At 37.1% G+C, this 24920-nt stretch overlaps 1 protein-coding gene across 11 annotated transcripts in view; it reads right to left on the minus strand.

The window, feature by feature from the left end:
• Positions 1-24920, minus strand: part of LOC137620479 (tyrosine-protein kinase Src64B-like) — a 145615-nt gene that overhangs the window by 17182 nt on the left and 103513 nt on the right. For 8 of the 11 annotated variants that reach the window (XM_068350643.1, XM_068350637.1, XM_068350641.1 and 5 more), the window contains 8 exons: positions 18043-18169; positions 17001-17099; positions 16369-16495; positions 15208-15334; positions 13885-14049; positions 13226-13485; positions 10852-11005; positions 9929-10060 (listed from right to left, as the gene is read on the minus strand). In XM_068350643.1, the coding sequence (XP_068206744.1) occupies positions 9929-10060; positions 10852-11005; positions 13226-13485; positions 13885-14049; positions 15208-15334; positions 16369-16495; positions 17001-17099; positions 18043-18169 (1191 nt within the window). Of the gene's footprint in view, positions 1-7844; positions 8129-9928; positions 10061-10851; positions 11006-13225; positions 13486-13884; positions 14050-15207; positions 15335-16368; positions 16496-17000; positions 17100-18042; positions 18170-24920 lie in introns of all 11 variants that reach the window. The other 3 variants (XR_011040064.1, XR_011040063.1, XM_068350639.1) reach the window with 2 other exon arrangements.

Genomic DNA, 24920 nt, shown 5'->3' on the forward strand with positions numbered 1-24920 from the left:
ACCTTCAGCAAAAAAGCTTTCACTATATAAAATTTTAAGACCTCATGGTATTGCAAAATTAAAGCAAATATTTTACACCTGGTTTGTGGTGCTTTGCAGATATCATGCAAACCCCTAAAAACCAATTAGTATTTCAACTTAGATAGTGGATAGTATAATATAGATCACGATCATCAGGTGTAACTAGTCCACTGCAGGACAAAGTCCTCAGAGATGTCCTTCCGCTCCCATCTGTTTATGGCCTTTCTATGCCAGTCTATACTCGCAAATATTCTAAGCTCGTCAATCCATCCTCTTCTCTCATTTCCCCTGCTGCTTTTGCAATCTCTAGGGAACCATTCTATTATTCTTAATGTCCATCTATTATCTGTCCTTCTCATTATATGTCCTGCCTAAGTCCATTTATTTTCCTTACATATTGCTGGAATATCCACTGCAGTACTTCATTGGATATTAAGTACACTACACAGTATCAACCTGATAAGGATATAGAGGAACAACTATATAGTTTAGGCAACTGCTTGCCTCCCAAGTAGTTGTTCGGAATAAATAGACAAGATTTTGTAATTCATATGAGCACAAAGGTACAAATCTAATACTGTATAGAAAAATTCTACATGAAGTTTATACACTATATAGGATTCTGATGGCACAGAGTAAAAACAATTAAGATTAATGTTATAAAACAAATTAAATGACTTGAAAGGGAGAAGTGAAAAAGATTTAGTCCTGAAAGTGGCTCTGAGAGTATTTAAGGAGACGTTTGTGGATGAAAATACAATTTATCAGATGTTCAGAATAGATAAATCAAATTGAAGCAAAGAATCTTTCTTTTTTAGGATGATTTGGAGCGGAGCCTGAGGACTCCGCACATAACGTATCATAGGAAACAAAATACAATTAATAAGGAAATATTTAAAATAACCTATAACACCTGCCATAAATAAATCAAATTATAGTAAAAGTGTCTCTACTGCTACTGGCATATCAACTCGTACTATAGTTATTAACGATAAATCAAATATCCAAAACAAAACGTCAACATATACAGCATATGAATATACATAAATATAGAATCTAAACAAAATTATATAGCCCAAAAAAGTCTCATTAAGATTAATCTTTAGGAAAAAAGGCAAGATCAATCTTTATAAGATAAAAAAAAAGGAGGAGGTTGGACACCATTAAGAGGTGCATAAAATAAAACTTTTTGAAGGTGCAAGGATAAAGGGTTTCAACAAACAACAACTAGGCACTACTTTTGGGTTGTGTAAAATGTTATTTCTCATGTAGTTGGTGTGACATCTAAGGTGATACTCGTAAAAAGTTTGCGATCACGGTACAATCGGGTGCCGAACGACGAGCGACAATCGGCGGTCGATATACCCGGCCGGCGGCAAGTCGCCTGCCGATATACCCGACCAGCGGCAAGTCGCCTGCCGATATACCCGGCCAGCGGCAAGTCGCCTGCCGATATATCCGGCCAGCGGCAAGCTGCCTGCCAATATATCCGGCCGGCGGCAAGCCGCCTGCCGATATATCCGGCCGGCGGCAAGCCGTCTGCCGATATATCCGGCCGGCGGCAAGCTGCCTGCCGATATATCCAGCCGGCGGCAAGCTGCCTGCCAACATATCCGGCCGGCGGCAAGCCGTCTGCCGATATATCCGGCCGGCGGCAAGCTGCCTGCCGATATATCCGGCCGGCGGCAAGCTGCCTGCCGATATATCCGGCCAGCGGCAAGCTGCCTGCCAATATATCCGGCCGGCGGCAAGCCGTCTGCCGATATATCCGGCCGGCGGCAAGCCTTCTGCCGATATATCCGGCCGGCAGCAAGCTGCCTGCCGATATATCCGGCCCGCCTGCCGATATACCCGGACGGCGGCAAGTCGCCTGCCGATATACCGGCGGCAAGTCACCTGCCGATATACCCGGCCGGCAGCAAGTCGCCTGCCGATATAAGCGGCCGGCGGCAAGTCGCCTGCCGATATAAGCGGCCGGCGGCAAGTCGCCTGCCGATATAAGCGGCCGGCGGCAAGTCGCCTGCCGATATAAGCGGCCGGCGGCAAGTCGCCTGCCGATATAAGCGGCCGGCGGCAAGTCGCCTGCCGATATAAAAGGCCGGCGGCAAGTCGCCTGCCGATATAAGCAGCCGGCGGCAAGTCGCCTGCCGATATACGTGGCCGGCGTCAAGTCGCCTGCTGATATACCCGGCCGGCGGCAAGTCCCCTGCCGATATACCCGCCCCATCGACTCGCCATTTGCACTCCTTGAAACGTGATCTGTAAACCATTTAAAAATATTCTATCTCCAAAAAGGCTTTGCAATTGACAAAAATAAGAATAACCTTTACCATTTACCTTTGCTGTAGGTTGCAACATACATCTAATGACACCAAGGATGCCATCTTTAAAGGTTAATGATATCACTACATTTTAGCTCTGTGCATAACCAATCTAAAAATAACAGTTCACAAAGATCCATCTTCAAACTTTTCTTCCTTGAAAAATCACAACTGAAGCATTTTCTTAACATATAATACTTTCACACAAATACATGCCTACCTATATAACAGACTTACAGACATACAATCTTACAATATCAGAATTTTGTTAATAAAATTAATTATTTCTATAATCACCCGAGGTTCAATAGTACTGGCTACCTTATCGAAGCCAGCTAAATGCCTATCCTAAAAATCTAAAACTTTCCATTTTCTTTCACTGTGATCCCCATGCTGCTCTAGTGGAATATGGAAATAAAAGTGCTTCTATTCATCTACCACGGCACTTCTCCCAATCTTAGGAGGTAGCCGATATAAACAAAAATTAAAGTGGATTTTCTCTAATCGTTCCTCTTTGCCAGACGAGGGACTCAGCTGAATTTGGTTGGTACTGCTAGGGTACCACAGCCCACTCTCCCCCATTTTCCACCACAAACGAAGCTTCAAATGCTGACTCCCCTACTGCCGCTACCACAGCAGTCATCAAAGTGACCCGAAGTAACAGCAAGGCTTGTCGGAACTGCTTCACAATTGCACGCCATTCACTTCTAGTCCTTGGGTGCTTGGGTAAGGTAAATAGGAGAGAAGCCAATTGGTCAACAAAGTCGAAACATTTTCAACAGCCTCTTAGCATTATTAGTTAATGGTAAGGTGGGGTAGGGGCACAAGGGGTTTTAAAAGTTTAAAGGTCACTCATGAATGGCAGAGGCAAGACACAATGACCTAGCAAGATAATGCCCTAGAGACTAACCATATATGCAGATGATCAGCACGCAAGCCACCTCTCTAAGCTAGAACCAGGGAGGGCCAGGCAATGGCTGCTGATGACTCTGCAGGTAGACCTATAGGGTTGCCCAAATCCCCATCCTTAGCTCACAAGGATGGTGAGATCACAGACATTAGAAGAAACTATCGAGTATGAGTGGGACTCTATCTCCCATACGGCAGAACCCCAGGCATGGACGTTTCTAATAGGCCACCACAACCTCAGATGAATTCATTTCATTATCAATATTCAAATCATTTCAATGAACCTCACTTGAAGTGGAGGTAGTATAGAGAAGGAAAGAACTAACTAAATTTAATACCCAGGCTAAATAATTGAACAAATTAGCCAAAGTTCACCTCCAATAAAATTAAGCTTAAAGGCAATACTAATTGAAAGCTAGCGAGTCTCAAACAAAATCCAGATTGGGAAAAATTCACTCTACCACAAGGGTTGAAAGATTCATACAAACTTGAAGGAATTATTCAATATGTATTACAAGTACAATATTCCTAAATGCACTTTCAATACCTCACTATAAAACTGTATAGCTACAAAAGTCTCCAACGTTCCGTAACTCTCATTGAAAATATTTATACAAAACTAAGACAATATGTATCTAGAGGAGTTTAATAATAAGAATCACCTAATAAACCTGTACACATTTTCAATATTACATAGTAGGTACTTATCCTTGAATACTACCTGCAGCTATCACATCACCTAACACCCAGTAACTCGTTAAGGAAAAGCAGACTTCTTTTAAAGAGTGCTTGGCAAAAACAGATTTGGTAGCCACTGAGGTAACATAAAAGGTAGCCACTGAGCTACCATAAAAGGTAGCCACTGAGCTATCATAAAATGTAGCCACTGAGCTACCATAAAAGGTTTCTTTAGATATTAAGGGAAATACCCTGGTGGTAGCGTCCTTGCCTGGTGATTGCCAGAATGGGGTTCGAGTCCCGCTCAAACTCATTAGTTACTTTGGTCACTGCAACCTCACCATCCTTGTGAGCTAAGGATGGGGGGTTTGGGGTCTATGGGTCTATCTGCTGAGTCATCAGCAGCCATTGCCTGGAACTCCTTGGTCCTACCTAGTATGGAGAAGGGGCTTGGGCACTGATCATATGTAATATGGTCAGTCTCTAGGTCATTGCCCTGCTTGATAGGGCAATATCACTGTCCCTTGCCTCTGCCATTCATAAGCAGCCTTTAAAAATTTAAACCTAATATCATGAACCCAAATCGGCAAGTTCCTCATCTAACCTGAAAACAGTTTTCCATGAATTTCAGTCATTAAACCTTTGAAAAGAGGATTCCCAGAAATCCTAACCACAAAAAACAAATGAAGATTCTTTTCTACATTTTCAGTGGCCACTTTCCTCTTGGTAAGGGTAGAAGAGACTCTTTAGCTATGGTAAGCAGCTCTTCTAGGAGAAGGACACTCCAAATTCAAACCATTGTTCTCTAGTCTTGAGTACGGCCATAGCCTCTGTACCATGGTCTTCCACTGTCTTGGGTTAGAGTTCTCTTGCTTGAAGGTACACTATTCTATCTTATTTCTCTTCCTCTTGTTTTGTTAAAGTTTTTATAGTTTATACAAGATATATTTATTTTAATGTTACTGTTCTTAAAATATTTTATTTTTCCTTGTTTCTTTTCCTCACTGGGCTATTTTTCCTGTTGGAGCCCTTGGGCTTATAGCATCCTGCTTCTCCAACTAGGGTTGTTGCTTAGCAAGTAATAATAATAATACATCATACATCCATATACCAAGTCACTTCCCCCAATTTTGGGGGGTAGCCGACGTCAAACAAATGAAACAAAAAAGGGGACCTCAAACCTCTCCTCTCTACGTTCTTCCAGCCTGACAAGGGACTCAACCAAGTTCGGCTGGTACTGCTAGGGTGGCACAGCCCACCCTCCCTGTCTAAATAACGATGAAACAGCCTAATAAGAAAAAAATAACCTATCCTCCGATGTACAGTATTGTTTCCCCTATGAGGGAATGTACAAAACACGTTTTGCCTTAGCTTAAAACGCTTGTAACAGCTGAAGTCAATGCTTCTCTTTTTCAATATCAACTTCACAATCCAATTTGTTCGGAAATACATAGAAAAAAAGATGCTCTATAAGCACAATAATAATAATCCAAAGGACGTTTTAATAACAGAAAAAACACTAGATCATAATTCTTCAGTCCTTATAAGAAACTGCAGAGCTAAACTCAAGATTGACCATGTCTGAGACACTGGGAAGACCATGATAGCAAATGTGAAAAATCCTAAAAAAAAATTAAGAACAATGGAACTAAGTTTACCCAGAATTAATAATGATTTCTACGTTGTTGCATTCTGCAGGTATATCAAACTTGTATTATTATTCTTTCTCAGAATAGTAAATTGGAAAGAATGTATGATGGACGCTTGACTGGAATTAATAAACTCTTAACAGTACATTGTAGTGTAAACACCTGATTGAACACGACACAACAGTACATACTAAAGCAAGAGTCTAGTATGTACGGTAAACCGTTGTGGCTACTGCAGATAATAAAACCCTAGAAGGTTCGAAGAGACATTGGCGAAGCTTGCTTTAATGTTTTTGTCAACAAGGTTAACCCCAGAATCTGGTTTCATAATGTGATTATACTCAACACTTCTAGGTACAGTATTTCAATCTTATCCATTATTTATAAAGAGGTTGAGTTGATTCTTTAAAACACTCATAGATAATAAAAACTGTCCTTAATAGAAAAATATCCTTAAAAGAAAGATTCCAATAGTTATTCTTGAAGAAAAACTGACACTAACACAAAAATATGCTTAAAGAAAGTCTCCAACAGAAAAACATTAAGGAAAAACTAACACCAACAGAAAAATATGCCTTGAGAAAAAGTCTCCAACAGAAAAATATTCTTAAGGAAAAACTAACACCAACAGAATAATATGCTTTAAGAAAAAGTCTTCAACAGAAAAATATGCTTAAAGAAAAACTAACACCAACAGAAAAATGTGCTTTAAAAGAAAGTCTCCAACAGAAAAATAATCTTAGAAAAACTGATCTCAAAAGAAAAAAAAGCTTAAAAAATATTCTTAAAGAAAAACTAACCCAAACAGTAAAATATGCTTAAAAGAAAAAGTCTGTGGCAAAAAATATTCTTAAAGAAAATCTGATCTCAAAAGAAAAATATTCTCAAAGAAAAACTGATCTCAAAAGAAAAATAGGCTTAAAGAAAATAAGTCTCCTAAAGAAAAATATTCTTAAAGAAAAACTGATAAAGGACCTTAACAGAAAAATATACTTAAAGACAAAGTCTCCAGCAGAAAGATATTCTTCAAGAAAAACTAGCTTCAATAGAAAAATATGCTTAAAGAGAATGCCAAATTAAAAATAAAATAGACATCCGAGGACACAATGAAAAGGTTCTAGTTGAAATATTTTGTATTTTCAATTAGTTTACCCAGACCACCAAATTATGATGCTTAACTTACATCGGTTTAATCCGAAGGGAGTATTTATAATACTGTACCATAACTATCAAAACATTTGTTGTTTCCAAATTTGCAACTTTACTCAGATAAATTCATGAATGGATTAGATTCAGAGAAAATTTCTTTAATTGATTTGTTTTAAAAATATAAACCAACTATTTATATTTAAAAGCTAAAGACAGAAAATACATAAAATCTAACCAAGGCCCTTTATGTCAATAGGTGTAGGAAGAGATGATGATGATGAATTTTTTTATATAAACCCATTTCTTATTGTTGGCCTGTTTTGTGATCACAAAATGGGCCAACCACAAGCTTTGGGTTTGTAGCAAAAGATATCCCAGTGAGAGTAAATAGGCTTTCATATTTGTTTTTATAGCCATACTAGTAGATCAGTACTAGCAAAATAACCAATATCAGTTTATGAACACCGCTTATATAAATGCAAACATCACACCGTATAATTGCAAACATCATTCTGGGCTCATTTCATAAGCCCTCATGCAAATGAATCTTCAACTCAAATGAAAATACTACTTTTCATTTATACTATGTTCGGGGAAACATTCAAAGACGTACACGTATCTCTCCTTTGACAGTCGTATGTGCAAACCATATAGACGTGCATGTGATACTTTCCTCACTGATCAAGCAACACACACTACCAATGTAAGATACTTTTCAACAGCTAAAATTCTATCACAGAGTAAATGGTAAAGGTTACAGGTTACAAAATACTCGTTACATACGAGAACGTATTTGTCTCCTAAGTTTTTAAAGCACAAAGACGATCAAATCTGCGACTCATTTTAACCATCAAAGTTAAAAGCCATGAAACCTGGTAACATTATGATTGAACAAGAGCGCAACTGTCATCATAAAATTATCAGATCTCGGGAGACAATCATGCTGTGACGAGATGTGACCCTGATTACCGCTACCCTCCACCGTGTGAATTCAATTTGAATAGAATATCCAAGTTTTTTTTCTTTTTTTGTTCTTAAGCTTTTTAATGGTTCTCTCATCACGAACCTGACCCAGTTATTAATGATTCTGGGTGACCAATTACTGAACTAAACTTACTGACTGTTCTTTACCCAGGATGTCCTAGCCTGGGAGGGTTTGATAAAAGGGTGGAGGTCAGGCATGGGGGTGTTGTTATTAGTCGTGGATGTCTCGATACGGAATTTCAGATGAGACCTGGTAGTCGTCGAAGAAATGATGCAAGAAGTCAAAGGTGGGCCGGTGGTCTGGATCTTTGTCCCAGCAGTGGAGCATCGCCTTGTAGAGTTCGTCGGGGCACCGAGGGGGTTTGGCCATCCGGTAGCCGGCCTGCACTCGCTCTATCACTTCCCTGTTGTTCATTCCTGTAAGGCAGAATTAGCGATGCAAGCTAAAGCATAGAAGCTTATGTAAATTCATAAATAAAAGCTTATGTGAATTCATAAGAGGCTATCAGGATAATTATATAAGTTGTAAAGCAGAAAAGCGATAAATTACCAGTCGCTATTGGTGAACCTAAAGACAATGACCCCTGGAATATGAATTAGCAATGGCAGGTGAAAATTATACAGTTGCAAAAATTTATATAGACCAATAGATACCATCTATCTGTGAGTTTTTTTTTCTATTTTCGTAACCACAAAATATCTTCGTATATATCACATCGTTTCAGACTACGAGATAAAAATGTAACATTCACTATGACCCCAGGAATATGAATTAGCAATGGCAGGTGAAAATTTTACAGTTGCAAAAATTCATATAGACCAATAGATACCATCTATCTGAGTTTTTTTTTCTATTTTCGTAACCACAAAATATATTCATATATATATCAACTCGTTTCAAAGACTACGAGATAAAAATGTAACATTCATTAATATTTCTGCAGGGCTCACAAGGCATAAGAATATTTTCATATTTTATTTTACTGCTTGAATCACAGAACATAAAAAATGTGGTTGTCCTCAAGTAAATTAGTTTGACCTTGTGGCTACCTTAAAGAAAGCATTGTTTTTACATTTCACAAATGGCTACGATTTTAATTGTAAAATTTCCTATATAGTATTTGTCTTCTGTAAAATTCACCTCTAGTGGAACACTAAATTAGAGTTGTTTACAAATTGAAAAACTTAAAAGTGCTAATTTCAAATGAGCTCCTAATCTCAATTGTTTTTCTTCTTTTATCATATGATAAAATTATCACCTAATACTGACAAAAAACTACAATTGTTCAAAAGTTAAGGAAATTCACAAATGATATAAAGGGGGAAGCCAGGTGAACTGTAGGCGAGCTTCATTTGAAAATAAAATCAAATAAAATTTCTCAGTACGTTACTATTCATTAACCATACACAAATTGATGACCACCAAGGTTAAAAAAAAGGATATAAAAAAGTTAACAGAAGCTTACATCAGTCTTCTAATACAGTATTCATATCTTTTTTTAGTTAAGATAATACGTCAATATATTCTACTATGACTAACACAAATGTTCAGATAGAAATGATATTAGGCATTTACAGCAGTAATATTTATGAGCAAATATTTCACTCAACAAAGCCATTCTTCTTCTAACCCAACGTTATCCCTACATTAAAGGTCGGTTTCCTGATGCGCCCTCTTCAATGCCTTCAATCAAAGTTATCCTCCTCTACCAAACCTCTTCTCTCCCTATCATCCTCCACCTTATCTTGCCATCCAATTCCCTGCCTCCCTCTTGATATTCTCCCCTTTACAGGTTCCTCCCAAGCTCTCCTTACTCCCTTCCCACCATCCATCCTTAACACATGCCCATACCATCTCAGTTGTGACACTCTCAAGAAAGACATTCTCGTAATAAATGTCGCAATCGAATATTGAACGTACAATCAAGAAAAATTACTGAATATAATATCCCAATCAAACTAGCAGCACTGGTAATCGAAAGTACAAAATACACAAGATGTTTCAGAAATTATCATGTGAAGTAATGACTGCTAGCAATTTAAATATATTCATTAGTAAGCATAATTAATCAATAGAATAATAAAGGCTATATGAGCAATATTAAATTATCAAAGCCTATAGAAATAAAGATACTGCATGTTAAGATGATGGCTTGGCGGATATAACGACTACATTAATTCATGAGACTTAAGGCGCATTAAATCAAGGGGACGTACCTGGATAAGGGTTAGCACCAAATGTGATGACTTCCATGAGCAGAACGCCAAACGACCACACGTCAGATTTAATAGTAAAGCGGCTATACAACATAGCCTCTGGAGCAGTCCATTTTACTGGGAATTTGTTACCTAAAAGGACGAAGAGAGTTAAAACAAGGAAATCATTAGAGGACATTGGAGAACCTGGTAATGTAGGGGTTCCCAACCTGGGGTACATATACCCACAGTGGTACTTTTACTCTTCAAGGGGTACATTGGATCTGAGAGAATAGCCACATATAATCTGCATTGAAATTGGAGTATAGAATTATATCAGAATATCAATTTCATTGTTTTGTTTTTTGTCTTCAATTTTAGGGGTACACAGGAATTTATGAAAATGCTCAAAGGGTACAGAAGGATAAGAAATAAATAAACAACAAGAGAAATAATGAACAATTCAAAATAAAATAAAACATTAAAATAGATCTTTCATATTGTCACCCTCATAAACTAACTGCCCAAGTCATTTTTTCCACTTGTTGGGAAATTAAAAAAAACCTTCTCATTTCCTAATTCTTTATATCATTGTGTTGAGCTTCAATTCACAAATTCTAAATCACAAATTCTTCTGTTAAGAATTTGTGAATTGAAGCTCAACACAATGATATAAAGAATTAGGAAATGAGAAGGTTATTTCGATTTCCCAACAAGTGGAGAAAATGACTTAGGCAGTTAGTTTATGAGGGTGACGATATATAAACTATAAAAAGAAACTTGTCAGTCTGTTCAACATAAAAACATTCACTATAAGATTGAAATTTGAAGTTACCAAAACATGACATCGAAAGGCAAATTATAATAATGAATGACTCTACATAAACTACAAAATAATCTTAATATTCACCACTGACGACACAGTAGAAATATTATCAACTTACAGGTACTAGGGCAATAATCTTCACCCTCCACTATTCTTGCTAATCCAAAATCTGCTACTTTGCACAGCATTGAATCGCCAACAAGGACGTTACGGGCAGCCAGGTCTCGGTGTAGCAACTGTTGACTTTCTAAATACGCCATACCAGCAGCCACCTGGAAGAGAGTATTTGAATTAAAAATTCTTTCCGTACAATCAGAATGCAAAAACATACAACCTCCTTCCTTTTTTTGTATTGTAGTAAATCCTATCAAAGCAAAAGTAAAGGATTCAGCTTATGAAGCTTCATCTGTGGTAGATAATGGGGGAGGGTGGGCTCTGACACCCTAGCATTACCAGCCGAACTCGGTTGAGTCCCTCGTCAGGCTGGGAGGAGCGTAGAGAAAAGGTCCCTTTTTTTTTTTTCATTTGTTTGATGTCGGTTACCCACTAAGATTCGGGGAAGTGCCTTGGTATATAGATAGAATAACACTTGCAGTCTACTACACCAATGCATTCATACAACCTCATCATAAAGCAAATTCATCGCTAATCAAGCACCCTGCCTTGGTGACATCTTGAGTAAATAGCTGCTTTCAAAACAGTCAACAGTATTGTTAACATTGCAACATGGCTCATTCAAAACATCTGATACATCTAGAGTGTATAAGATGCTTTTAAAACAGTCAACAGTATTGTTAATATTGCAACATGGCTTATTCAAAGCATCTGATACATCTCGAGTGTATAAGATGCTTTTAAAACAGTCAACAGTATTGTTAATACTGCAACATGGCTTGTTCAAAACATCTGATACATCTCGAGTGTATATGCTGCCTTTAAAAGTGTCAACAGTATTGTTAATATTGCAACATAACTTATTCAGAAAATCCGATACATCTCGAGTGTATAAGCTGCCTTTAAAACAGTTAACAGTATTGTTATTATTGCAACATAATATATCAAAACATCTGATACATCTAGATTGTATAAGCTGCTTTTAAAACAGTCAACGGTATTGTTAATACTGCAACATGGCTTATTCAAAACATCTGATAGGAAACATTGTATGTGCGCCTATGTACTTCCTTAAAAAGGTGATAATCAAATACAATTGGCCATAAATCTCTTGGTCCAGACTGAGGAAATTACAAAAGCTATGGACTGTTACTCTACTCTGTTCAGAAACCACACTGTGTGGCAATACAGTTTTATATCAACACAATTTGATTTTTGTGAATGAATTAAACTGCATAAAATACAAAAAAAAACTTTAATGCTTCTTTGGGAAAATGTGGTCATTAAATACCTGATATTAAAAAAAAAAGTGCGTGGCGTACTATGTGACAAGAAAATAGGGGTTAAGTTGAAAGGTCAAGTACACAGGACCGTTGTGAGACCGGCAATGATGTACGGAGCGGAGACGTGGGCAATAAAGAAGACAGAAGAGAAGAAACTGGATGTGGCAGAGATGAGAATGTTGAGATGGATGTGTGGGGTGACAAGAAGAGATAAGATAGGGAATGAAGTAATTAGGGGTACCACAGGAGTTAGAAAACTATCAGACAAGATCCAAGAAAGTAGACTGAGGTGGTATGGTCATATCATGAGAAGAGATGAACAGTATATTGGGAGGAGAGTTGTGGAAATGGAGGTACAGGGAACGAGAAGGAGAGGGAGACCAAAGCGAAGGTGGGTGGACTGTATCAAGGATGACCTTCGATCAAAGGGAATAACCGGTGATGAAGTGTGGGACAGAGGTAGATGGAGAAAGCTGGTAAGAAACGTTGACCCCACATAAAAGTGGGAAAAGATACAGACAAAGAAGAAGAAGAAGAAGAAGGGATTATTTGCTTACAAAAATCTTCTTGGAACCTACTGAGTTTCTAAGTTGAAGACCTTCTGCATACTGTATATTTGGTTAACAATAGGCAAATATGATATAAATCAGTAACAATGTAACTTTCCAACCCTTAACCCCAAGGCATTTTTTTTCAAGCACATTTTGCAAAATATATTTTTTTAAATTGCTCTAACAGCCTTAATTTTTGTCATAGAGAGGTCAGGTTGGTCTCATTCTTTTGGAAAATGCCTGAAATTTCTCATAAAGTTATCAAAAATATGCAAAAAAAAATGTAAATAGCAGTTCTTTGCAAGGACGTACCAGTACGTCCAATGGGGGTAAAGGGATGAGTTTTGTGAAATGTACCAGTACGTCCATTGGGGGTAAAAGGGTTAAACAGCCAAACTTGCAGAATGGATATCCCACAAAAAGTAGTATGCTAAGATCTGGAGGGTCAATGAGGAATCACCTCGGGCGTAAAATATCGGTCACGAAGACGAGAAAAACGACCCTACAGTACATAACAGATTTGAACGTGCACGAATTTACGTACCTGTGTGGCAATATATATTTGGTCATTTAACTTAAGGGTTCGTTCGCCTTCATTCCGTAAGAGGTCTAGCAGCGCTCCATTGCACATGTACTCTGTAATGATTAATATGGGCTCTTCTTTTGTGCAAACAGCGTAGAGAACTAATATATTTCGATGTCTTAGCTTCTTCATAATTCTTGCTTCTTCTAGGAATGCTGAAGGACTCATAGCACCTTGTTTTAGAGTCTTAATGGCTACTTCTGTTGAGTTATTCCACATACCTGTTGGGAAATTTATGGTTAGATCTTATAGAATGTAACAATGTTTGATTGATGATAATGGCTGCCTCAGTGGCGTTGATACTGTAAAGACACCTTTTCTATCATCTAATTTTCTCCTTTTCAACAGCACTGCAATTTGGCAATAACTGCGCTATATTCATTCCTAGAGGGAATGGCGTAGTTACTGGCAAATTGCAGTGCTCTAGAAAACAAGAAAATTAAACCCATACAAAAGGTGTCATAAAATTAACACCACTGATGTAGCCATAGTCTATAATCAAACATGGATAAAAGAGGGTCTACTACCGAGATAATACAATGGTCATATCTCTTAGATATACAAAATTTAAAAAACAGTCAAGAATAAAAAAATACTTAATCACTAATAACAATACTCACCATACCAAACTTCCCCAAAGGAGCCTTGACCTAATTTTTTGGTCATAGTAAGCATAGTTCGGTCAATCTCCCACTGGTCTTTGGTTTCCCTGGAGAGATCCCATTTCTGCGGCTGTGGACGTGGACATGGGTATTGTAGTAGACAGGCTAGGCCATAGTTGTTCTCTGCAAAGGAATGACAAAAAGTTTAGTGAGTATTCAAAATAAACCACAAAGATTCTATCCTGTTCGTAATACTAGGCAGGCAGTTAATTCTAATAGCCAGGCCTTCTCCATCATGAGGCTCAATACTACGCAGTACTCTAGAAGTTTTTTCCAGCTGTTACCAAGTTGTGGAATGATCTTCCTAATGGGGTAGTTGAATCAGCAGAACTTCAAAAGTTCAAAGTTGGAGCAAATGCTTTTTTGTTGACCAGGCGGACATGAGTCTTTTTATAGTTTATCTATGATATATTTGTTTTTGATGTTGTTAATAGTTTATATATGACATGTCTGTTTTGACGTTGTTACTTTTTTTTAGAATGATTTATTGTTAATTTGTTCTCTTCATTTATTTATTTCCTTATTTCCTTTCCTCACTGGGCTATTTTTCCCTGTTGGAGCACCTGGGCTTATAGCATCCTGTTTTTCCAACTAGGGTTGTAGCTTGGATAGTAATAATAATAATAATAATAATAATAATAATAATAATAAAGTGTTCTGCTCAATGGCAGGTCATTTCACGAATTAGTCACCCGCCATGATTCTCTATTCATGGCCCCCTCTTTTAATTCTTGGTACTTTCTCCCTCCCTTCAGGTTATCTTAATTCCCAAAATACAGAATTTCTATGATAGAGACCTATGTTAACATAACTACCTTCAATGCATTGTTATTCCAATATCGACTCGCCCTCTCTTCAAATTTCATCCAAGCTGCTTACACCAGACAATTCTTCCCCATTTTGAATTTTTGCTTGATAATATAGTCTCTCTATATTCCTCCTTCCTATACATTTAAATTTCAAATCATTTGTCTATTTCTATTCATAATTCCTCATTATCATAGAACAATTTTATTTTGAACTAAGCACAACTCATCTGCTACCTTTCACTCGTCTTCTCAACTTTAATCATATAAAAATTCTTCAGTATATCATTATCGCTTTCATATCTGATAAAACTTGACTCTGGTTCTTTGAAATACTGTCTCTGCCATCCCTATTCCCTCTTCCACCCCCGTCCATAAAAACACCTAAAATATTCTAAAAATTTATGATCAAATAAGTAAAAAAGTGAACATTGTGGATATTCACAAATTGTCCTCCCAGCGTCAACATACTCACTTTTATACGCATCAACTAAATCGTTTAGCGTTCGGAAAGCTTGAGAAGAAGTGATGAAGAATCCTCCCGTATCAGTTACTTTAATTCGGTAGTGTTTGACGTGTTCACCTTTATTTTGGTCCCAGTCCTGAAAATAGGGATCAAATGTTAACATCTAATAATAATAAAAGGTTATGGGTGTCCGGTTTCCATTCCAGTATCATCCGAAGAGAAGCTCACCAGAACGTGAGCTAGGGTAGACCAAACCCCCAACTGTGGTGCTCAACCACAGCAATAACCTTCCCAGTAAATGGTTTACACTTATCATCCCAAGTTGGGATTGATCCACCACCATGCGAATGCTGGGTAAACACATTACCAGTCTGTACTGGCCAGTAAGTTAGTATGTAGTGGTACAGTATGTAGTCTATTCTAAATAGAAGGTCCTTGACTTACAATCATTTGGAAATACAAACACAAACTGAAATGATATATCTCAGTCATTATATCAAAAGTTCATAATGATATACTGTAATATAAAAATATATAATTTAATACAGTAAGCAACTTTACATTTTCAATATGAAAAGGGACAATTCGTTGACTTTAGCTGCTGAAAAGGCATGCGAGTTAGGTGCAGTCTACCCAAGGACAAAATTTAACAAATTTTGATTCATGAAGAGCTTCTTGGAACTTATTAAATTTGTAAGTTAAGGACTTTCTGTATGACTCCTTCTTTACCAACTTCTCACACTGTACCATTAACCCTTTTACCCCCAACGCTATTTGGAACTTTCCAACCCTTAACCCCCACACGTTTTTTTTTCAAGCACATTTTGCAATATATTCTTTTTAAATTGCTCTAACAGCCTTAATTTTTGTTGTAGAGAGGTCAGGTTGGTCTCATTCTTTAGGAAAATGCCTGAAGTTTCTCATAAAGTTATCAAAAATATGCAAAAAAATGTAAATAGCAGTTTTTTGCAAGGACGTACCGGTACGTCCATGGGGGTAAAGGGATGGCTTTTGTGAAACGTACCAGTACATCCATTGGGGGTAAAAGGGTTAATAACTAAAATCAGCCTTAAACTAACTTTTAGTTTGAACCATATCTTTTTTAACCAAATATTTTCCATAAAAATAAAATGAATAAAAAATAATAATAAACCGAGCATCTTCACTCACCCTTATGCTAAGTGAATATCCGTGACTAGATTGTTCGGACATGCGGATAAGGAAAGTCCCTCTCAAGTTGCCCCGTGTCATTAAAAGTTTCTCTGCCTCTTTTCTTGCTATTTTACCAAAATACCAGCTGAAAACAGATAATGAAAAATGAGATTTTTGAAAGAAATCTTTTCATAAGAACTAAAAATATCTGGATTCTAATAATCATGGCTACTCAAAACTTTATTCCAAGTCAAAAAAATCTACTGTGCATTAGCAATCAAAACTTTCCAAACCCTTATAAGAAAATCAAGTTGTTTTTTATATATGAATGACTTAAAGAGAAATAATTTAATTGATATGAAATTGTTTGAAAAATTTACAAGTACGTAAAAATGTCACCTAAAAATTACATTCAAACAAATAAACTTGACAAACATAAGTAAAGTAAAAAGTCTCGATAATAACAAATTGAAAATTGTCTATAATAGAAACCATAAGTATTACAAATATTACTTGACATAAATAGTATCATTTTTATTTCAAGAACCACTGAACAAATATGAACTTAAGGGTAAAACAATTAGATATTGATAGAAGGTTCCGGTTTCTAAATGATGAATATAAACAAAGTACCTACGATATCAACTTACTCTTGGCATTCTAAAGATGATGCTGACGCAACATAGTTTTTGGGTATGTATCCGTCAATGCCACGTGTCATATGCCGCGCTAACCACCAGTCGGCGTCACTGCAAAATAAAGTAAATTAGTTGAAAAGTTCCTTGTACCAGCCACCCATTAAGATACTACCACTAAAGAGTTATGGGGTCTTTTGACTGGCCAGACAGTACTACATTGGATTCCTCTCTCTCGTTACGGTTAATTTTCCCTTTGCCTACACATACACACAGCGAATAGTCTGGCCTATTCTTTACTTATTCTTCTCAGTCCTCATACACCTGACAACACTGAGATTACCATACAATTCTTCTTCACCCAAGGGGTTAACTACTGCTCTGTAATTGTTCAGTGGCCACTTTCCTCTAGGCAAAGGTAGAAGAGACTCTTTAGCTATGGTCAGCAGCTCTTCTATAAGGACACTCCAAAACCAAACCATTGTTCTCTAGTCTGGGGTGGTGCCATAATCTCTGTACCATGGTCTTCTATTGCCTTGGGTTAGAGTTCTCTTGCTTGAAGGTACATTCAGGCACACTATTCTATCTAATTTCTCTTCCTCTTATTTTGTTGAAGTATTTATAGTTTACATAGGAAGTATTTATTTTAATGTTGTTACTGTCCTTAGAATTTTTTATTTTACCTTGTTTCCTTTTCTCATTGGGCTATTTTCCCTGTTAGGGCCCCTGGGCTTATAGCATTTTGCTTTTCCAACTAGGGTTGTAGCTTAGCAATTAATAATAATATTTTTTTTTTCTTATGCAGAAACCTGTTTTGTTTAACACAAAAATTTATAAAAATTCTATTCAACCATTTACTGCAATTAAAAGAAACCATACATTACAAAAGGCTGCACATATTAAGAGTATACCATGATATTATTCCCGTTTTCTTTAAAGCAGGACACAAAATAAACAACACACACGCTATTGTATTAATATATAGACAAAGAGGTTCAGGGTTACAGAGTTCATTCAGTACAGTATTGTAAACAGAAAAGACCTTCGTTATACTTACGCATCATTGATAATTTCCATCCTATCCCCTTTCTCAAAAGATAATTCCCCAGAACTACGTCCCTGGAATGAATACATTGCCACCACTATGCGACCTCCCCGCGAGGGTGTCGAAGGTGTGACAGGTTCTGTAGAGAACGAAAGATAATCTTCATAAAAATTATGGTAATTATAAAAAAACGTTCACTAAGTCTTTTATGGTACTTGTAAGTCTATCCTAGTCATCGAATGGTTACATAATTATCATATGAAATATCAAAGCAGAAATTATGTAATGCATTTGTAACTTACAACAGACTCCAAAACCTTCCTTTATTTGAAAATATTTAGAAAATCCAACATAAATAAAACAAAAATCAAATACAGTAATGCATTTGTTACAGTATTTAAACTCCAAGACCTTTCTTTCTATGAAAATATTATAAAAAAAATCCAACAATAGAAATAAAAATGCCATTATAAGAGACGCATCAATCAATGAAGTTTCAGCTTTTCGGTACATAGCATCAGCTGAATTTCCTAAGATGAAGCTGTATGCCACCTACATAAATGTGCTATAAAAAATTAGGGATTTAAATCTTAAATGAGTAATTTTTCAATCGGCGCAACTATCAGCTCCTCAAGTCGACTGAGTAAATAATTCAAAGACTATATTAGAAAGGAACCTCTGGTAGTGGTATCACTCGCCCCAGTTTTAATACCGACACCCTTTAGGGGTGAGCGAGCTGGATATATTCCTGTTATTTCATGCAACTTTTTTCTCTGATATATCTAGCAGTATTTATATCTTTGAAATGGTGCTTTAACCCTTTTACCCCCAGGCTCTTTGGAAATTTCCAACCCTTAACCCCCCGGGGGTTATTTTTTTCCCAGCACATTTTGCAGTATATTTTTTTTAAATTGCTCTAACAGTCTTAATTTTTGTCATAGAGAGGTCAGGTTGGTCTCATTCTCTTGGAAAATGCCTGAATATTCTCCAAAAATTATCAAAAATATGAAAAAAAAAATTTATAGCATTTTTTTGCGAGGACGTACCGGTACGTCCATGGGGGTAAAGGGATGGCTTTTGTGAAACGTACCAGTACATCCTTTGGGGGTAAAAGGGTTAAGGAGCATTTCACGGAGCAACACAGGTTCCTCGCCCAGAAATAGATTTTTCCTTCGTCAAAATCCCTTTTGTTAACATATCTAACAAGATATTCCAACAATTCAAATGAATTATTTTCACCAACAATGGTTCTAATCTTCCTCTAATCTTCCTCAAGTCCAAATGAGAAGCCTCATATACAGTACTTTACTTCAAATACAACAACAAATGCAGCCGTTTCTAGTCCAACGCAAGACAAAGGCCTCGGACATGTCCTTAGTCACGTCTGGGGTTTGACCATTTTCATCACCATGCTGGCCACTGCAGATTGGTTATTGGTATTCATAATTAATGGACAAATTTATTCAATAATTCATAAAGCTTTTAAGTATGTTATTACTGTTAATCATTACAACACTATATCACATCAACTTCCTAAAAGTATTGTGATGAAATAATCTGAACCAGTTATAAATTTAATCACCTATTAAGTTCTTGACATAAAAAGCATTGAAATTTTCACTTATAAAACTTATATTGCATCGAATGTGAACAAAATACGCAAGCTTATAATAATACTCCTGTAACGTAAAACTTATCCTGTATCATTTATCATTAATAATTCCTTAAAGAATATCCATATCAATTTTGTTTGTTTATCGAGGCTACGACTGAAGACTGAATGGGAATTCAAGATGGCGGCAATTGAAGGGTGATGTTGTTTAAGCTCCTCTTTCCCGCTGGAAAAAATGGTTGTCACATAGTAATGATGAGAAATTTCTTCTTATTCTAATCAAGGCTTTTCATTTAAGAATGAATAGCACATGAATTTGAGTAATTTTTAGTGTTATCCTTTTTATATAATCCCGGAAACATTTTTTCCATACAACTTCAAATTCCTTATGTTACCCCATTTCCAAACAATGGAATCCACATTGCAATATCAACATTCTCTTTCCTCCTGCAAGATGTCTTTGTTATCTATATTCTCTATAAACAATTGAAATCTTTCCTCACCAAACTCTAAAGGAGAGTCCTGTTTCCTATCAAGCGGCAACATTACATCCTAAAACAATGGTGAAAAAAATATCCACATATTGGACATTTTAACAGCAATGCCCTTTCAATCCTTGAGCCCTTCTACGCGAGGAAAAAATGCAAGGCAGTCACTGTGATTTACCCGTAATTCTCTCGCTTCGAAATGGTGTTAAAAGATCAAACAGTCCAAGGCTGGCAGTAGGCACAGGTAAGTGAATGACTTGAGCGAGAATGCCGGGCCGAGGGCAGAGTGCAGTCAGAGCTGTGCCAGGCAACGTGGTCCCTAGTCAACACGGGCACAGGTACTTGGATGGTTTGGCCATGGTTTCCTCTTGTATGAAGTCAACGAAAACTGGTAACAGTGTCTGCTCTCCGTGCATTTCCCCCTATTGTGGAAGGGGCTAGTCACAAAACCCTGGGAGCAATACCCTCAATTAGCAGGATCATAAATTCTTTGGAATACTCAGTCCAAGAAATTGTTACTTCCATCTCATTGTTAAGTATTGGTATATTGCCATTTTCTGCTTCTTAATGTTTTCTATTGCAGGAGCCATGACCGGCCGCCACCTAAAATTACCACAAATATTAGCCACTTAATTTTCCTAACCACTTTTTATCTCCCCTAGATAGTGTGTCGTATACAAGTGTAGCCTTTGAATAAATACAAAAATGGAAAATAAATAAAAAACAGAAAAACATGATAAAATCTAAAATATTTTAACCTCAATACTGACATTATGATAATTATAAACCATGGCAAATAAATTCCTCCATGATTAATTTTGCCAAAAGGTTGAGTTTCCAAGTGCTAAAGCCCAAGGACAAATTAACTCAAGATGACACACAGAAACATCGAGTAAATAACCACGGACCAATACAGTACTGGTAGAACTGATGCTTTTGTTCTTGCATTAAGCAGTTGCCTTCGACTTCCTGAATACAGTATCTATTTTAAAGTTGTTCCTGGTCTTAAGATATTTCATATTCTTTATTCATTACTTATAGTTTATTTATTGCTGTATTTTCTTTCCTCACTAGGCTACTTTTGCCTATTGGATCCCCCGGGCTTATAGCATCCTGCTTTTTTAAATAGCCTTGTAGCTTAGCTAGTAATAATAATAACAATGTGCAATGAGTAGTTTAGTTATTCTCTTTTCATAACTACATTTTTGGGGATTTAAATTATTTACTTTTCAAATGAATTATTTGTTTTTACTTTTTATTAAATATGTAAGGCTTGGTTAACTGATCTATGGTTCACGTTTCTCGTTAAAAATCATGTACGCACCATAATAAGTCTTGTGGGATACGACTGGATTCTCCGAATGTTGCAATGTTTCCGTCTCTACCGAAATTGAACTCCATTAGATGGGACTATGGTGACACATGCTTACTCCCTTTGCAGTCTCCTGCCAAAGGTATGTGGCTCAAGAGATCACTGGAATCTTCAACTCGACTGTTTACTGTAGTGGAGTTATCTCGCTCGAATTTAGCCTGATGATTTGTCCAAGGGGAATTTACTTTTTGTCCTTTCTTCACCTTGAAACTTCCCAGATTTGGGAGCTTGTCCCATCAAATCCATCTCCTGTTTTGCTTACTCATCTGTAGTAGACTTGTTTCACTCAAATATCCAGAAGCCTCATGATTTATCCACGAGTCCAAAGGGCATTTTCTTTTTTGTCCAATCTTCAACTGGTCCCCACCCAGATTTTTTAGCTTGTCCCACCAAAATCATCCGCTGCTTTTTTTATCCATTACGGCCCTAACCTGTCAATAGATTCTTGCTTTATGGATTGACTGAAACAACACCTGTTGTCTGTATTGGCTCTAACTTCCCCTAAGGTTCTCGACTGCCTCATCTCAAGGTTCTGATGTTTCCAGAATCTAATGGCTCTTCAGTTTTGACATCAATTTCCAGTGTTGGTAGTTTTAATACGTTTCTTGCCTTGAGGATATCTTCCTACCCCGGGTGCTGCTTAAAGATACCACTCATATCGTGCTCCCTGTTACGATGGTTATCAGCGTTGAGCGTCATTTGCATCTGAGTGGGGGTTTTCTAAGTATTCTAGGCGTGCCAGAATACTGCCTTTAGTTCTTAACTCTTGCATTGTATTGACAGACCTTGGGTGTCTGCAGGTCTTTCCTATCTCCTAGGAAAGACAGGAAAGAAGTTTGTCCTGTCATTGTAGGGGAAGTTCCATTGATATCTTCCTTATCGGTAGATCAGGTTTGTGAATTGGTATTCTGTCTGATCACTGACTTACTTGTCAAGCAACACCTCAACTTTATTGAGTGGTAGGCATTCGCCCTCACCCCAGTCATCCAATGCCAATTATGAAATTGGCTATCCGGCATGGATGCACTCCTAATTTAGTGTTGTCTAGAACATAACCTAAATCTCTTATATCAAACACATCCTCCCAGTACTATTATCATGCCAGTGACTTCCAAGAAGACATGGCATGACTCACTTTAGTATAGTGTGATGCTCGTTGAGAACTTACACACTTTGTAAACACCCTTTGCGGTGGTCCTAGACTGGGGTCATAATACATTCAACATTGATTAGCCTTAGCAGCCGTTTAGGAGGACTAATCACTGGCATGTTCTTGATTGGTTCCACAGCCCTTATTTTTTTCCTCTCAAGTGCCAAAGTTTCTGTCCCATATAATAGCAAGGTCCTGATAACTGTCTTAAGATATTCATTTCGAGACTAAACAACATTTTCTTGTCTAAAACAATTCCAGTTAATTCTATCAATTTTTGCTATGCTTCTTTCACACACTATTTCTTCTTAAAAGAGTGTTAGTTCTTCATACAAATCTATTTCTATCAGTTCTTCATCGTAAATTATAATTTTCTGTATGCATAACCTGACCGTCAACTGAGGTCACACCTGCTCAAAAGAAATGTCAGTGCCTCACTCTCAGTGGGTTCCCAGTTAAAGGTTCCCTCCTGCAAGAACACATCTACCTACGGAAACATCGGTAACCATTGGGCCCCACTCTCAAGCAAGTCTCACCTCACTGGAGAGGGAAGCTTGGTTGCTGATCATATGTTTATACAAGTTAAGTCTCTAGACACTAATCCTCCCTTGCCTATCTTGTTCATTCGTCATATTTGAACCTTTCAATCACAGGATAGAAATACTTTACCAGCATGTTCTCTTCCATGTAAATTTAACATCTTTGCATGCTAGAAATAGGAATGAATGGCGAGCGATTGTGACGCACTTCCGGTAGGCCCTGCCGCTTCCTCCGGTGCCTTAGATGACCGCGGAGGTAGCAGCAGTAGGGATTCAGCATTATGAAGCTTCATCTGTGGTGGATAATGTTGGAGGATGGGCTGTGCCACCCTAGCAGTACCAGCCGAACTCGGTTGAGTCCCTTGTCAGGCTGGGAGGAACATAGAGAGGAGACATCCCCTTTTTTGTTTCATTTGTTTGATGTCGGCTACCCCCCAAAATTGGGAGAAGTGCCTTGGTATATGTATGTATGTATTTCTTCCTGTACATAAATCAAACATCAAATTGGCCTTCCCAGCATTTTTATGGCAACACAAAGCTATGTTTTCTTAAGAGTCAATTGTCAACAAAGAGCTTATACTATTTGGTGTCTTTAGTCAACTGAAAACAAAGACTGATGCACAGTTCAAGCCTCTGATACAGAAACAAATATAAAATCATCCTTATCAATATGAGGTGCTTCAAATTATTTCCTTCACACCAAAAGGCCACGTTTTTACTCTTAGTTTAGGTATCAATACATTTAATCCCCTGTTTAAAATTGAACAAAACTACAAGAAAGTTCAACTGCATAATAAAGTTCCCCCACATTTTGCTTTTGCTCTGAAAATTGCCCTTCTACAAAGGCACAGTAAAAAAAACTGCAAAGATATCTATTGAACCAAAAATATTGAATTTTAGAAGCTACATTTTTCATCAACAAAGCACTGGAGTTGGGATAACATGGATATGAATAGAGAGGCACTCACTAGAGCGCAGACCTCCGCCGCGGCAGCTTATTTCTCGACATTTTGCTCAACCTTGACCTAGACCTTAGACATTCACATGTATTAATTGGCGTGGATTTCCATACACTATAATATGAACAAAGTTAGAAGTCTCTGTGACAACGATGTCCAAACTTATGGCTGATTACATGAATTGGACATTTTGCTTGACCGTTACCTTGACCTTCCAAAATTTAATCATTTCCAGCTTTTTACATAAGAGTTAACCCCTGCAAGTTGCATTACTCTATGATTAAAATTGTGGCCAGGAAGCTCTTCACAAACAAACACACAAACAGAGGGTAAAACATAACCTCCTTCTAACTTCGTTGGCAGAGGTAATAAACAAAAGTATTCCCTCTTATTCTTTGACTAAATTCAAAATGAAACATAACCTCCTTCTAACTTCGTTGGCAGAGGTAAACAAAAATATTCCCTCTTATTTTTTTACTTGATTCAAAATGTTATATAGGTTTTCTTCGACTAATATTGGATTTGAAAGAAAAAAAATCTGATTCCAGAAAGGTCTTGGTGCTTAAAATAAACATTGAAATAGACTACATAAAAAAAGAATATAAACTAAAGAAGAATATCCTATAATGTTCATTAAATACTGTAAATGCTTTCTCTAATTGGATTAGTGAGCTATCCACTAAACATAGCAACAATAAAAAACATTATGAACACAGTTAATATTCCACACTCAGGCTAACATTACTCATTAAAATAATTTAGTACGTAAA

This window comes from Palaemon carinicauda, chromosome 27 (assembly GCF_036898095.1).
Source record: "Palaemon carinicauda isolate YSFRI2023 chromosome 27, ASM3689809v2, whole genome shotgun sequence".
NCBI classification, from domain to species: Eukaryota; Metazoa; Arthropoda; class Malacostraca; order Decapoda; family Palaemonidae; genus Palaemon; species Palaemon carinicauda.